The sequence below is a fragment of the Nothobranchius furzeri genome, chromosome 1 (assembly GCF_043380555.1).
Source record: "Nothobranchius furzeri strain GRZ-AD chromosome 1, NfurGRZ-RIMD1, whole genome shotgun sequence".
NCBI lineage: Eukaryota > Metazoa > Chordata > Actinopteri > Cyprinodontiformes > Nothobranchiidae > Nothobranchius > Nothobranchius furzeri.
The window spans coordinates 69,974,204-69,990,863 of NC_091741.1; the positions used below are offsets into that span (position 1 = coordinate 69,974,204).

At 38.9% G+C, this 16,660-nt stretch overlaps 2 protein-coding genes across 3 annotated transcripts; one reads left to right on the forward strand and one right to left on the reverse strand.

Annotated features, from left to right (window-relative positions):
* Nucleotides 1-9,040: 9,040 nt before the first annotated feature.
* Nucleotides 9,041-10,397, forward strand: LOC139070681 (uncharacterized). Its single transcript, XM_070553386.1, has 3 exons — nt 9,041-9,057; nt 9,336-9,435; nt 9,510-10,397. Exons 1-3 carry the CDS (start codon nt 9,041-9,043, stop codon nt 10,395-10,397), a joined length of 1,005 nt encoding a protein of 334 aa, XP_070409487.1.
* A 452-nt stretch (nt 10,398-10,849) lies between these two features.
* On the reverse strand, nt 10,850-16,619 carry LOC107380640 (uncharacterized). Of its 2 annotated transcripts, XM_070549991.1 has the most exons (7): nt 16,176-16,619; nt 16,050-16,099; nt 12,369-12,428; nt 12,115-12,171; nt 11,631-11,967; nt 11,317-11,555; nt 10,850-11,209 (listed from the first exon to the last, which is right to left on the reverse strand). In XM_070549991.1, exons 5-7 carry the CDS (start codon nt 11,878-11,880, stop codon nt 10,886-10,888), a joined length of 813 nt encoding a protein of 270 aa, XP_070406092.1. In that variant the 5' UTR covers nt 11,881-11,967; nt 12,115-12,171; nt 12,369-12,428; nt 16,050-16,099; nt 16,176-16,619; the 3' UTR covers nt 10,850-10,885. The 2 variants fall into 2 exon arrangements, with proteins under 2 accessions (XP_070406092.1, XP_070406093.1); XM_070549992.1 differs by lacking the exons at nt 16,050-16,099; nt 16,176-16,619 and having other exon boundaries at nt 11,631-14,776.
* Nucleotides 16,620-16,660: the final 41 nt, after the last annotated feature.

Genomic DNA, 16,660 nt, shown 5'->3' on the forward strand with positions numbered 1-16,660 from the left:
AAGAAATGTATAGCGGTGGTGACCTTAAGGCAGCCTGGAAGGGTATCAAATGTATGGCTTCTTGTAATCACCAAAAAGAGGATAAGAAACTTATCAATGTAAAAGGAGTGCCTGACTCTGTCCTGCCAGATGTTTTTAATTCATTTTTTAGTCGGTTTGAGAGGGGGGACCTTATTGGAAAGGTTGGGGTCTGCAATGAAGCCCTCAAACCTAGTGAGGGATTTGTAATTTCACTAGACCAGGTCACCATCTTACTTAAAAAGGTAAAGGTGGGGAAAGCAAGGGGCCCCGACGCCATCTGTGGGCGTACCCTGCATCACTGTGCCAACCAGTTGAGTAGTGTTTTTAGCAGATTGTTTCAAACATGTGTGGATGTGGGTCAGATTCCATCTTTGTGGAAAACTTCGACTATGATCCCAATCCCTAAATCAAGTACTTCAAAGGAACTGTCTGACTTTAGACCAGTAGCACTCACATCACTTGTGATGAAAACTTTTTAAAAAATTCTAAAATCCGAAATTTTATCTCTGACAGAGGGGAGACTTGACCCACTTCAATTTGCCTACCAGCAAAATAAGGGGGTAGAAGATGCAGTGCTTTGTGTATTGAACACGGTCTACAAGCACCTTGATAAAACGGGGACTTGTGTAAGGCTCTTGTTTGCAGACTTTTCTTCAGCCTTTAACAAGATGCAGCCCCACATCCTGATTGAAAGACTTGCCAATGTTTTTAATTTGCCCGATCAGCTTCTCTTACTGATTTTGAACTTTCTTACGGGGAGGACCCAGCGGGTGTTGGTTAATGGTCAGATTTCGCTCCCATTAATGTCCAGCACCGGATCTCCTCAGGGATGCGTTCTGTCCCCCCTGTTGTTTATCCTGTACACAGACAGCTGCAGGGTCACTCAGAACAACAGGTTCCTGGTTAAGTTTTCGGAGGACACTGTTTTGATGTCCTTACTTTCGGGATCTGAAATAAACCATGGTCCCGCGCTGTCAGATTTTGTAGAATGGTGTGACAGTAACTACCTGGACCTGAACGTCAAAAAAACCAAGGACATGATTATTGATTTTAGACGCTCCGCACCACCCCACCTTGGTAGTAGCATCATCCACGGTGAAGTGGTGGAGGTGGTTGAAGAGTACAGATACCTTGGTTCTTGGATTGACAACAAGCTGCGGTTTGTCACAAACACGGACTCCATTTTTAAACGAGCTCAGCAGAGAATCTATCTTTTAAGGAAATTGAACTATTTTAACGTGAATAAAAGGATTCTCTGCAACTTTTATAGCTGTTTTATAGAAAGCATTTTAACATTTTCATTTGTTTGTTGGTACAAAGCCTTGTCCATGAAGGACAAAAAGAAGCTGCAGAGCATTGTAAAAATCTGCTCCAAAATTATTGGCGCCAAACAAAGAGACTTACATTCTCTTTGGGAGGAGAGGGCGCGAAAAAAGGCTAAATGTATCCTTGGTCAGCCCCTCCATGCTCTGCACTCTGAGTTCTCTCTTATGCCCTCAGGACGTCGTTATTATGTACCTTCTCGAAAAACAAACCGCTTTGCCAACTCCTTTGTTCCATCAGCTATTGAACTGCTTAATTCTGAGCCGGGAGGGGTGGCGAAATAACAGCGAAGTATCATCGGCTTTAAGCATGTGCCATTTTTGGAGGGCTGCTGCTCATCCTCTACCCTTCATTTAGGATGTGTTCGGCATGTTGGTAGTGACACACATTGTGTGATTGTGTGATTGTATAAATGGATTGTTGGCTTGGTTGTTTTTATGAGCGAGTTATTCTGTGTGGTAAGCTACAAATTAATTGCCCCATGGGGACCAGTAAAGTTTTCTGATTCTGATTCTGATTCAACAAATATCAACATTTCTTTCATGATGTCCTTCTGTAGGTTTGCCATGTGTTTATTCACAGCATGTGAATTACTAGTCTGCTACAGTTTGTTCACTTAAATTGCTCAAAGAAGAAAGAAACCCTTAAAATTGATCAACTCTTCAGAATTTTTATATCTATTTTTAGACACTTTCTATGATGCTGGCTTATGATTTTAATATGTATTGAACTTTCCTTGAAGTCGACAAAATATTTTTGCTCAAATAAATGAATTTAAAATATGACAAAACTGCACTTTAATTCTATATTTTAGTTGTGGCCATTTGCACATTAATTTACATCAGGTGTTGGTTTTTTTTGGAACTATCACAATTTATTAAAAAATTGGGTAACACTCTACAGTAAGGGCCCCTTTATAGACCTGCTCCCATGCATTTTAGACCCCATTGTTAAGGTTATATGTTACAAAGCCACCAATATTTTCCAACAACTGGGCATGATTAATTCAATTTCAACAACATTTAGATTTATATTTCCAGAGATTAACAGTAAAAACTACTCATTGTCTCTAATAATGCACTCTGGGCAACGCTGTGTTAGACATGATGTGACCTACGGGAGCCTGTGAGGAAAAATGCATTTACTTATTTGTAACAAACATTAATAAACATTTTACACATTTACCTCTTCACTTGTTGCCAGTGATGAAAGGGAGTCTGATGTGCTTGTTGTTTTACTGGAGGTTGCGCTCCCAGGGATTTTTGACCCTAATGGCCATCCGTTGGTAAAGTCTTACTCAAACACAAAAGTACAGCTTGCTTGCAATGATTTAGGTATGTACTGCCCCCTATTGCCAGGGAATATACACATTGTCACTTTAGGCATTAATAACAAAGTATCCCTTCATTAAAATTCCTGATATTGTCAACTACTAACTGTCATTAAGGTTAGGACATAGGGCCTTAATGCAACATTAATAAAAGAGGCCCTTGTTGTAAAATGTTACCCAAAACTGATTTGTTCACTTGAATATTACAGTCTATTATGATTTGCTAGTTTACAATACAACTACAGCAGCTTATTTTTTATTATTTCTGTTTTAAAGTAAATATGTTTCCTTATGTCATGTGTTTACTTATTTCTTATAGTGAGTCACATCATGTAAATGTAGTGCATAACGCATGACTCACTTCATACCACTACTTCATATTATCCAAAGCTTTTCTTACAACAGCTGATCTCATCATTTACAGTATATTAATGAAAGGTTAAATTGGGCAATCTCACAAAAATAGGATAGAAATAGTGGTAAACCAAGGCTCATGAGTCCCAGGTAATAAAAATAATCTTTATCAGAGTTGAAATTAATTTGAAGTGTCAGTCTGCCTTTGGTAGGACTCCACTTGGTTGGATTAACAAATGAACTCACTCAGAAACAATCACATGTTGTTTTTATGCTTTTGAGAAGCTTCTTAATGGCCGATTAGGAATATTAAAAGAAGATAAACAGAAATACATTACTGTGTCTGACTCTGAGTATGAAGGATACAGACTCAGAGAATCCCATCTGAAGAAAATGTTTTTCATTGATACAATTGGCCTAAATTATTTTTTGATTGTTTTGAGCCATTTTCACTATTTAAAGTCATTCATCATGCAACAGCAGGGTTTTCACCAACTTTTACTTTTAATGATCAAAAATACATTAATGGATTAGAGGAAATTGAGAATGATTGTTCATTCACCACCTCTATATTGTGCCCTTTTCTTTTCTACCGTCTGTCTTTTTCTTTGATAAGAGAATTTCTACCTTTGCCTGCCCAGTACAGTCCTGCTGCCAGCCCTTTCCGGCTACTCAGCAACGGTATAGTGGAATGAAGACCTGTAATTTTGTTGATCAACCGGTGATTGAACATAAGTGGATCTGAATATTTTAGTCTATTCCATGCAGCTTGAGGGCAACAAAGAAAAAAGGACCAGGTTATAAAATTTTGAAAAGTATAAGGCTTTTATTTGACTGAGACATTTGCCATGGGTGTAACCATAGCAGATGACTGACACCACAAAAACTCTGAGCTGATGTAGCTATAAACTAACAGAGCTAACTGAAGCTAAGGGAGGTTAGCGGACCCTCTCAGCTCGAAAACCACTTTTGAGCAACTCTGCCACCCTTTGCGTTCTAGGCTGTAACACTTTTCACATGAGGCTGAGGCCTTCCATGGGAGGGCAAGCTGCTAGCGCTGATGGCTCATCTGTTACCTGTTAATGAAAAGGACACGCACCTAATTATTCATAATTTCTAACTTCGATGATATCTAAACAGATGAGCTACAGAAAAATCCACCCACCTCAGATAAATTGACCTATTAAACCCAAAATTATTATTTTTTGTTTCAGATTGTAAACATGTTTATTTCTGCTGTGAACGGCGTTAACATGCTCCATTTTGGATCCAGCACCTAGTGGATAAAGGGGGAGTTTACCCCTTGGTTTTACACAATAGAAGCATAATTTAGTGCAAATGCACATAGATAATATTCTGGTAGGCAATATGTTTCTTCCATGTTCACTGCTGTGTTTAAAAAAAAAGTAAAATGTATTTTCTACATACTTTACTTGTAGGATGCTCTGTAATTTCCAGGATGTGAGGTTTCACTGAAGATGTTGCTTTTTACTCAAATCGATTATGTTTTAGTCCTTGTAGTTTGTTCTCAGACATAAAGGCAATAGTGATGATGATACACTTAATGTGATCTGTTTGAATCAGTCCTCATACTGATGAGTGATGCTGTGAATGCAGCCAGTTGTGAAGTTGATTACCTTCATGTCTGAGAAGGATAACTCACATTCACAGAAACCCAGACCTCCCTCTACTGCAGATGTCACATGTCAGCAAAACCAAAGACGCGTTTAGTCACATCCCACATTTTCTTATGCAAATTCCCTATTTGCATTCTGGATTTCTGTACCTGCTCATATGGATTTGAGATGAATGTCTCACTGCAGGTTTACCACCTCCCTTTTCTGAAAAGCTACATCGTAGCTCATCCCCTCCAGTGTGTGGATGTGTGAATGACAGATTTCTTTGGTATGTTCTTTCTGTGTTTGGCTTTTAATTCCATTTTTTGGTTCTTTTTTAAAACACAGGACAGGTTTCTCTTTACCTTGCTGAAAGTTTCGTTTGCCGACTGCAAAACATCCTCAGAGCTGACACTGATGGTGGCGTCACTTCCTACTCCGTTTATCCACGGGCAGCAGAGGACATTGCCGCCCTCCGCTGCCCCCTCTCCGATGATGCAGTCCCATGCGCGATCCAATGTGTAAACTCCATCGCTTCTGTTCATGGTCTCACATCCACGTCTCCTTATCTCGATAGCTTCTTTTGTCCATCTTTTGTATTTCTGTTGTTCGGTGTTTATGATCCTTGTGTTGTCCCAGTCCATTATATGGTTTTCTCTTGTGCAGTGATCTGTTACAGCTGACTTCTTTATTGTACTTTCTGCTTCTTGTTTTGCTGCTCTCGTGTGTTTTCGACTTGCCTCTTTCTCGAACTCCTTTCTATGTTCTATTGTTCGTGTGTTGAGTTGGCGTCCGGTTTCTCCTATGTATGTTTTATAGCAGAGTTTGCATGGGATTTCGTAAATGACTCCACATTTAAGTCCAGCTGGTATCTTGTCTTTTGGGTGTACTAGTCTGTTTCTAACTGTTGTGTATGGTTTTGTTGGTGTGTTTATGTTGTGTTTTTTCATTGTTGCTCTTATTTTTTTCTGTTATGCCTTTGATGTATGGTAGGTTATCACTGGTTTTTGTTCTTGTCTTTCTGGGTTTCTGGTTCTTTGTTTTGGTTGTTTTTTTTCTTTCTGTTTTTGTTTTTTGTTTTCCTTTGTTTATCGCCCATGTCTGGTACCCGCAAGTCTTTAAAGCATGTTGTACGTGTTTGTCCTCTTGTTTATGGTTTCTCTTTTCTGTTAACATGTTTGCTCGGTGATATAATCACTTGTAAGTCGCTTTGGACAAAAGAATCTGCTAAATACATAAACATAAACACATAATGCTCTGATTACTGACATTTTGTGTATGGTGGTGTGTTCTGATGTCCATAATAGATATTGGTCTGTGTGTGTTGGTTTCCTGTATGTGTTTATGTTTAGGGTTCCGTCGGTCTGCCTGGTTATTTTCATATCCATAAATGCTATGCTGCCTTCTGTTTCTGACTCACATGTGAACCTGTGTCGTCAATATTATTCAAGTGTTGTGTTACTGTTTCTGTTTGTCCTTTTGGTATGATTTCCAGTATGTCATCTATGTAGCATTTCCATTATTTTATTTTGCAGTTGGGGGGGGCATTGGCTATGGCTTTTTGTTCTAGGTCTTCATGGTGGCACAGTGGTAAGCACTGTTGCCTTGCAGCACGAAGGTTGCAGGTTCTAAACTCAGCTGCGGCCTTTCTGTGTGGAGTTGCGTGTTCTCCCCATGCATGTGTGGGCTTCCTCCGGGTACTCCGGTTTCCCCCACAGATCACAACATGCCCTATAGGTTATAAATTGTAAGTCGCTTTGGATAAAAGCGTCTGCTAAATGAATAAACATAAACATGAAAACTCGCACATGGTGGCTGATAATGGGTTACCCATGGCGAAGCCTTCCAGTTTTTTGTATATTGTGTCATTGTATGTGAAGTAAGTGGAGTTAGCTACCAGTCCTATCAGTTGCGCTATGTCATCTGCTGTGAGGTTTGTTCTTTTGTGTAACGTATTTTCCTGTCTGATTCTGTTAACTACTAAGTCTATGGTATTTTGGGTTGGTGTCTTTGTGAACAGGGATGTGATGACATGTGAGATGAGTATGTTGTTGTCTTCTATTGTAATCTTTTTTAGTTCTTTTGCCAGTTCTATACTATTTTTGGTCTAAGTGGGGTGTTTTGTTTGTGTATTTTTGGTGTTCCATAGATTCTTGGTATTGTGTTTGCTGTAGGAATCCAGTGTTTGTACATTTTTTCTGTTATTTTGCCTTTTTCTTGTAGTGGCTTCAGTAATTTTTTCATGTTGTTCTTAATGTTTTTTGTTGGGTATTTTTTAAGTATTTTGTATGTATTTTTGTCCTCTAGCATCTGTTTCATCCGTTATTTTTCTTTGTCCATTACTACTTTGGTTCTTTCTTTGTCTGCCGGTAGAATAGACATCCCTCGAAGAGAAGGCAGGAAGCTGAAATACTTATTTGCATCTAAGGTTGATGTTTGCTTGACTCTTAGACAGTCGGTTGTCTGGTTTGCCGCAGCGTTGCAGAGAGGCTTTGACAGGAGGTCAAAGGGGAAGATGTTTCAAAAATGCTTCTTTCCCGAATTGGCCGGTTCAATGGTCAGCGAGAAACTGAATTAATCGGGAAGTAATTCTTGTTTTAATAAACTACTTTGTTATGATTTCTGGCCAAGTTTGGCAAATCAGAGTTTGACACGTTTGAGTATTTACCAACATCCCTCAGAAAGCCACGCCCTCCTCAGATACAAAGATGTTTTTAACACTGTGAATGAGAATGATCAAAACCTTATGTGAGGTGCATTTTCACCTTAATGAGTGTCTTATTGTAATGTGTATGAGTGTAAACAATGATGAACTTGTTAAGTCAAACACACAGTGACTTGTAATATAAATGGATCATTGTAAGAACAATATTCATTTCATTTAAACCTCTTGTTCATTTATCACATATGATTATTGTAAGCTTATGAGTTGTAAAAGTCATGGAGTCTTCTCTTGTTCAGAGTGAAGAATGTTGACGTCTGGCCTTTAGAGAGAGTGTAGGACCTTGGGAGAGAATGTTTGTCTGGATGTTTTGTTTTCTGTATGTAAATGTAACTGGATTACAGGATACAATAAGATAATTAAAAGAAAAAATAAGCAAATGGGCCAATAGTTAGGTTCAGAGAGAATTGGGAGTTGTTTAAGAATGACTGGAGTCACAGGTGTAGTATGAAATGGTTTGTATACCAACAATTTAATAATAATTGGAAATATAACACATAAAGATAACACAGAAAATAAAAAAAAAGAATCGACAATATTCTGATGGTCAGTATGAGATTCGATCATGTGAATAAGTCTGACGGTGTCAAGTCAAATCCCCACGATTGGAGTAAAAGTCAAGAGTCCAGTGGTACGATTTTTCCTACCGCACTGTTGAGATTGTTCACAGAAGAGAGCAGTTTGTTCTTCAGCCACTTGAGATGTTCTGGTTCGTTCAGTGGTTAAGGCTCACCATCTCCCTCGTCAGGAAGGACTGTTAGCGATTGGGATCGACTCTTCTCATCACATTACAGCATAAAGTCTTACAGACTTAAACAAATAGCCAATCATGTTTGGGTTCACAGTTCACAGTACAACTAACATAACCTCAATTGTTTCTTTTCCAAATCAATTTGATTGTATATTAAAAATAAATCTCAGTAGCTCTGGAAATACAATTACATGACAACAAATTGTTCAGTTCAATAGGCTCAATTAGATTCTATCGTTCTACATTGTTCGACAAAGAAATACATTCATGACAACAAGGATACATTTGGTTGTATATCTGTAATAAAATAAATAAAAAAATAAAATGTAAATAAATAACTAATTTTTATGATAAAAAAAATAAAATATAATTTCTTGTCTTTGGTTTAGTTTGTTCCTCAGCATAGCACTATGAATTAATTTAACACATAAAATAATTATTTCCTAATCAGTTAGTTTTTATTTATTTTTTTTAAATTAATGTTTGGTTACGACATGCATCGCTAATTCTATGGCATTTAGTGATGTGACGTTCATGAACAAATCAAAGCTTTTGAACGGGTTTTCAAAGTAAACGATGAGAGCCGAGTGCCTGTAGAGAGCCGTTCATCTTGGCCGTGTTCGAGTAGAGATGCGCCTCGCCTGGAAAACAGACAAGAGCTGGGGGAGTGGCTGAAAGCCGGCGATTAAGTCGGACACAATTTCCTGCATGTGTAGCTCACAGGTGACGATGGCTAAAGATATCGCGTTAGCGTTCATATTTGCGGATGGAATAGATGCAGATGAAATACCTATTCTTCTACAAGAAAATGGAGTGTGTGTGTGTGTGTGTGTGTGTAGGTGTGTGTGTGTGTGTGTGTGTTGTAAGTCGCTTTGGATAAAAGCGTCTGCTAAATGAATAAACATAAACATGAAAACTCGCACATGGTGGCTGATAACGGGTAACCCATGGCGAAGCCTTCCAGTTTTTTGTATATTGCGTCATCGTATGTGAAGTAAGTGGTGTTAGCTACCAGTCCCATCAGTTGTGCTATGTCGTCTGCTGTTAAAGTAGTAGAACGCCAAATACAACCGCCATGTGCATTTGTTTCTGTTTCTTTGTTTAAGATCTAAAAACTCATTTGAAAATAGTCCAAAAGTTAAACAAGGCTGCATATTTCGCCTTTGAAGATACTGCTTCAGATGTAAATTAGAATAATGTGCATATAATTTCTGTCAGGTCTGTGCCAAAAGTTAAACACTTTGTTGAGAATGTTATTCCTTTTTACCGTCATTCTGACTTTAAAAGCCACTTCAGACTTTCCAGAGGACAAGTGGAGGTAGGCTTTTGTGATGGTCACCACTACTCATATTTGCTCAGACATCATGTTCACTTTCTGACTTTTCCATTTAGGATCTAGTGATGGCACTGGGACCATTCCACATGAACAGACAGCACACCAAATTACCCCTGTCCAAAAGTGTTCTTGCCTGTCTGTGGACGCTGGAAAATCAGGAGTTATACAGGGGAGTGGCGGACCGTTTTAACATATCCAAATCTACAGTTTTTGCACATCTCCATCACTTCTGCTCCCTGGTCATCACACATTTGTCACATTACATTTCTTGGCCTACTGGTGAACAGCTTCATACCTCACAGGTCGGATTTCAGAGGGCAGATTTTCCAAATACAGTCTGTGCCGTTGATGGATGTCACATTCCCATTGTCAGACCAAATTGCAATGATCCCACAGCATACTATAACAGAAAACAGTTCTATTCCATAATCCTCACTGGGTTTGCAAACAGCAATCGCCGCTTCTGTCATGTCAGTGTGGGCCACCCTGGCAGCTGGCATGATGCAAGAGCCATTTGCCACACAACTGTTGCACACCTACTTGAAGAAGACCCCCAGGCTCTGGTCCCAAATGGCATGCACATCATTGGAGATTCAGCTTACCCCCTATTGCCACGGCTGATGAAGCCTCACAGGGATAATGGGCACATCACAGCCAGCCAAAGGCACTTTAATAGAAAACTGAATGTGGCGCGTGTTGTCATTAAACATGCATTTGGCATGCTGAAAGCAAAGTTTAGGAGGCTCAAATGTCTTCACGTGAAAGGCATAGGACATATTAGTGCAACTGTGACAGCATGCTGCATTCTGTACAACATTTGTTTGGATCCTAGTGACCATGTGGAGGAGGATGAGCTAGAGCAGGACGAGAATGATCCACATCCACCACAACCCAACAATGAAGATGCTTCAAACTACAGAGACAGGATTTGTTCCCAGATTTAAGCTAGCCCACCCTTACCCCAGCACCTTATCCAATGTTTGGTTTTATTTTTCATTCCCACACATTTATGTGAGCTAGTGTGCTGTATGCCACAGGGTGATTTGATGCACCTTAAGTGAAATCAGTCTGCTCTCCAACTCCTAAATCTGTACATTAAGTTTTAAACAAAGTGCATCTCTATCATCAAGACTCCTGATGTGCCTCCCAGTGGCAGCTCATGGAAACTGGGTGATATGAACCCAGGCAAAACCATCAGGGGATCTCGGAGCATCAGTGGTGCCCAGAGGCAAAGTGACATTACCGTTAGTAATTTGACATGCCAACCACTGCTCCAATCCTTTAAAGATAAGAAAAACAAAAATACCTTCAACGCTCAGATATACATTTTTATTTTGAGTGTCCTTCTAACAAACTGATACGTTTTTCTTGCTGCTTTCCAAGTTCTTTTAACTGATTCAGAATTTGACCCATGCATGGAATGACTTGTTTCTCAAACCCCCTTCTTCTTTTTTTCTTTCAGCCGTCTCCAGTTGGCCAATTCTGGTCTTGTAAGTGACTCCAAGGCAGTGGTCCTGCGTTCAGCATGGGCCTCATAGGACTGAAAAAACGCTGGGAGATGAGCAGTCTTGCTTCTCTTAGAGCCAGAAGCTTTTCTGTCCTGTATGGCCGATGAGGGACCAGGTTGCTCTTCGGTTTCAGCAGGTGATGACTGAGCCGCTGAAGGATGGGCTTCTTTAGGAAAGAGGGGAGTTGAAACAGTTGTGCCAGGTGGTGCACTTCCCACCGCAGTGCGACCAAAAAGTTCATCCATTTGCTGACAGAAGAGGGATAAACTATTTTCATTAGTTATTGTAGAACTTTACTGAAGACTTTTAATTACAAATAGTCCTTTTTGTCCAAAGAAATGGTCCGAGCACTTACTGTGTAATAGTCCCAGGTAATTTTCTCCCCTCGTGTCAGTCTACTTCTGTCTTTGGCTCGTTTGTATGTGGTTACCATGTTTCCCAGCTTTTTTCTTATTTTCTCGTTAGTGAAGTTGTATTCTCGTCGAGAGAATTCCTGTTCCAGCTTTTTATAGAATAAAGGTTTGTTACGGTGATAGAGATGCTGATATTCTCTTGTTAGCTCTAGAAGCAGCAGTGTAGTACTGTGTGTGAATTCTGTCCAAACAAAGAACTGTTATAGGGCAGCATCTTCAAAATATAAAGTAATTAGTATCCAAAATACCACTGTACCTGTCGGTGGTCCATGGCATTCTGGCTCATTGGATGGACATGAAGATTGCAGTCCCTTTGGAGATGTTTTAACAGAAGTAATGCACTGGGAGAGTGGGACAACTGACTCACTCTGACCTGGGATTTTGGAAAGTTGAACCTGGGCAACTTGATTAGGGTGCTGATTGAATGTTTGAACTGACTGAACAGATGTGCTCAAGGTTGAAGGTTGAGTTCCTGCTATGGGACTAGGGTTGATGGACACTGGCATCTTGGTAACAGGGGTGGGACACTGGTCTCTCAAAAGTTGACCAGTGGACAAAGGTGGGTTAATTTGTGGATTTCCTGCCGATGCTACCTAATGTTACAATTGAAAACATATTTTAACCACACACACACACACACACACACACACACACACACACACACACACACACACACACACACACACACACACACACACACACACACACACACACACAGTGGAATACTAAGGGAAGTTTACCTTGATTCTGGTTTGCAGCTCTTACTTGCTCCATTATGTATGTTACACAGTTGTTATCTGAAAAATACAACCCAACATTTCACTCTTTTGATAAAGCTTATAATTAAAGATTAATCAGGTGACTGAGCTATCATTGCACATCATTAACTTCGTTTCTTCCTAGTTGTGATGTGTCCTCTTTCTGCATGCATCATCAACCTTGGAGGCTGGAGTTAATAATGTTAGAAATATATTGAATAGAATCTGTAACTTACCATTTTTTATCATGTCGGCAGTTTGTCTGCTCACAACCAGTTTAAGGGTGCCATTGCTGTCTGTCAAACACACAGCAACTTGATCCATTTTTCTGAGAACAATCCCTATTTTCAGGAGCCTTACATAGCAAATTGGTTGAATAGCTAAGTGGATTCACACTGTTACTTCTAATCACCAAAACATTGTACCCAAATAATATTTATTGCAGGAGTGTGTTTTGTGACTTTACTGATGGTGGAACTTATCATGACATTTGTTTCTTCATTAAAGCTTATGGTGACATAACCAATGACTGTTGCTGTGTCTCCATTCAACATTGAGAACTCAACAAACTGAGAAAGCTCTCTGGAATGAGAGGGTGAAATGTTGTTAAAGAAATAACATAGTCCAGTTGCTGTTTGACAACCTTTTTAAAATAACTATGACCTGGATGACTGAGAACCTCCACAGATATCAATAAACTCAGCAATTGTTCGAGTGTGACTCATTTTGCTGTTCACGTTCTATTTCCAGGAACATTAATATATGTTTATTACAAAGAAAACCTGAGTGAGCATGTTGTGTGTGTGATGTGCTGCTAAACAATAAATCACAAATATAATAAACAGTGACATTTTGCTTCATAGATAGCTGATAAACAGTATGCATAGTATAAAAAGGTGCATTTGGCTGATATAAGTTATGTTATTTTTGCTTCTGAGGTGTTTAAAATGTAAGGATAAGTCTGAATCAATTCAATAAGATTTCTGCTATGTTAGAATTACACATTTTATTGTAAAGAACAAGTAAAATTCTGGTGCCTGTTAGCAGCTGAAACACATCCTCACATGCTTGTGGATAGAATGTAATGTATATAGAGACGTGACTGTAATAATAAGTAAAGGTTATCAGCTGTAGGTTTAGTGTGCTTAAAGGAAACGTGCCAAAAGAACACACAACACATTTCTCTTCATGGCCCATATTGTTGTCATCATCAAAACCTGATTTATAGCTACAACTAACATTTCATGTTCTACCACCGGATGTTTGGATCAAAATATGAACCAATCAGATCTTAGATCAGGTGAGAGCCAGGCGTTTCTCGTCATCCTCTAGGGTTTGCAGCCGGTGGAGAGCAACTGCAGCGCCTTGCTCCAAAATCTGCGGCCACCTTGATCTCACGAGGATATCGTTTCCTACGTATGCATGACGTCAGAGCAAGTCGGCGTCAAGTTGCGCAGAACTGGCTCATCTCTAACACGGCCCTTGTCTTCCAGTAACAAACCTCCCCGGAAGTCGGTAAAGCGCACCCGCTCAAACCCCACCCACCGCTGTGACGGACGTAGGAGGAACCCCAACCAATCCCGTGAGCTTTCACGGTCACCACAGGAACACATTGCTTTCTATATCTGTGTCGCTGTCCAGACCCATGAAAATTTCTGTCATAAATATAATATCACAGTTGATCAGAATTCATTCGCTTCCATAATAAGAGCCATCCCTATTCCTACATTAAATCTAATTCAAGAAATTGTTTCGAACTCTCATTCAGTCTCCCCTACTCTTCCTCATCTAGTAGCTGGGAACTTCGACTTCAAGAGTGTTAAAACTCCTAATAAAACAATTAGAAAAATGCTTGATGATATTTCACACCCTTCACTGCCTTTCAGAAATTCCATTAAACACATTTTCTCCATAGATATTATATACTCATTACGTTCTAAATACCTCAAATTTCCTATAACTCCAAAAGCCAAAGAAATCCATTATAGAGTTTTAAATGATGTATACCCATCTGGGGAATTCTTACGACAGAGATGTGGTTTTGAAACAAATAAGTGTGTAATTTGTGATGATGTATAAACCTCTGTTCATTTATTTTTTCAATGCATTTACTCTGAAGCTCTCTGGACTGATATCCATGACTGGCTATACACAAAGATACGTATTGAACCTTTTTCTGAGAACGATGTCATTTACGGTGCCATATTAGATAACACTGAATGGGACTTTCTGGTAAATAACATAATCATTGTAGCTAAATTTTACATTCACAAATGTAGATATGGAAAGGTGAAGCCTAGATTCTATGCATTTCATAACGAGTGTCTTTCTTTCTCTAAAGCCCTTAAATTTATGAAAAGTAAACATGCAATGAAACTCCTTAATCTTTTTGAAAAGTATGATTTGAAAACAAAGCCCTAGCTCTGTCTCTTTTTTGTTCATTTAATTAATTTATTTATTTTTTGTTTGATTGCTCGTTTCCTTCACAAATATTCTTGCTCTCTATGCAAAGTCTCTTTTGTTGTTTGTTTTTTTTTGCACCTGATCCCGGGTAATGTAAAACAAAGGAATTTATGCCATGTTGTTTGTAAATGAAAAAGTTCAATAATTTTTTTTTAATTCTGTTTTCCGGGGGGGGGGGGGGGGGGAATACAACTTCCGGTTCTGCGCTTAACTTGAAATTCCAAATTAATATTCACAATTATATAACTGCTGTAAAAAAACTTTTAAAGCTAGTTCACATTGAATGAGAAAGTTTCAGACTATGTACTTTGAAATCTACTGTGACTTTCGAAATAAACTTGTTTAATACCCAGAAAAAAAAATTCGTGTCGCTGTCCAGCCGTTGGAGTAAGGTCTAGCTGCAGACTTCTGCTCTGCTGCTCGAATGGTTTTATTTCGCGGAGACAGGACTTATTTCTCCCAGCCAATGAAATTTCAGATTACCACCTAGACCAATAGTACACAGCTTTCTTTCATTTTGACCAATAGTGTTTAAGATTCTTGTATTAACCGATGTTTGCTATTAAACTCTTTTAGTTTAGTTATTTGTTCTTTTAATAATTGACAATTAAATTAGTATCTATTAGTTATTTAGATATCTATTAATTATTATTTTTATTTCCTTAAATTATATTTTATCTAAATTCAGGGTGGATCATATTAGTAAGCCAATTAGTTAATACCTCTCTTTAACTCACACCACAGATTTTCAATAACTTTCAGCTCTGTGCACTGAGATGGCCGTTCCAGAATGTTCTGCTTGTTCCTCTGCATGAATGCCTTAGTAGATGTTGTGCAGTGTTAGGGTTGTTGTCTTGTTGAAAGATCCAGCCCGGTGCAGCTTCAGCTTTGTCACTGATTCCTGGACATTGGTCTCCAGAATCTGCTGATATTGAATGGAATCCATGCGTCTCTCAACTTTAACAAGATTCCCAGTCCCTGCTCTGGCCACACAGCCCACAGCATGATGGAACCACCTACCATGGACCCACCACGCTTTTGCGTGACGTTCATCAGCAGCCTCTCCTTATTCTGCTGTACGCAGGATTCACTATTTCCCTCTATCCAATTGTCTCTCTCTCTCTCTCTCTGCATTTTTTAATCACAATCGTTTATTTTTGCTTATTTTAAACATATTTTGATCATTTATTGAATTCTTTTTAATATTTCAATTTTTTTGTTTTTGTGAAGCGCCTCGTGATTTCTATCTTGAGAGGTGCTACAGAAAAGATCACTTTCTTTTGTTCTTTCTATGTTTTACTGTAGGTAGCAGGTGTTTTTCTTGGAATGCTGCATTCTTCCTCCTCCATGCATAACACATCTTGTTCTGCCCAAATAACTCTGTTTTACTTTCATCAGTCCTCAGCACCTTATTCCATAATGAAGCTGGCTTGTCAACATGTGCTTTAGCATACCTCAAGGCTTCCTCTGCATCACTCTCACATAGACAGCATCTCCTTGTGCACTGTAAAAACAGATTTTGATTCCACTCAAATCATCATTTTCACATTATTTAAATGTTTCTAAATTATTAACATTACTTGTTATTCTGAAGTTAGCTGAGCTGTTTCATGTCCTTTCTTATTGAAATTCTCAATAGGGTTGTACACCTGCAGAGGCAAGATACAGAATTAGACACTTGACACTATTTGACGTATTCTCCTTTTGTGATTGACTCCATTTGTTTTACACAGATGAAGGCACGATCATGCTGGAAATTATGCCACCATTTGCTAAATGATTGAAATAAATCAGAATAGGTGAAATCCAGTAAGGGGAAGTCATTTTTCAGTTAGGGTTTGGTCAAAACACTCAATTTCATTTCATTTAAAATATTTCACCGATAAAAATGTTTCACAACTTTTTAGCAACTTGCCACATGAGAACAAACTTCAAACCATTTTTTTAATTAATAAAGAAATTGTCCGCGAGGGCATGCTGATGCAAGGTCAAAGGTCGACCAGTTTCACGTTTTCCGGTCGTTTCATTTATCCGCGCGCGTCAGCCAAGTGGATGTTGTCGGTTA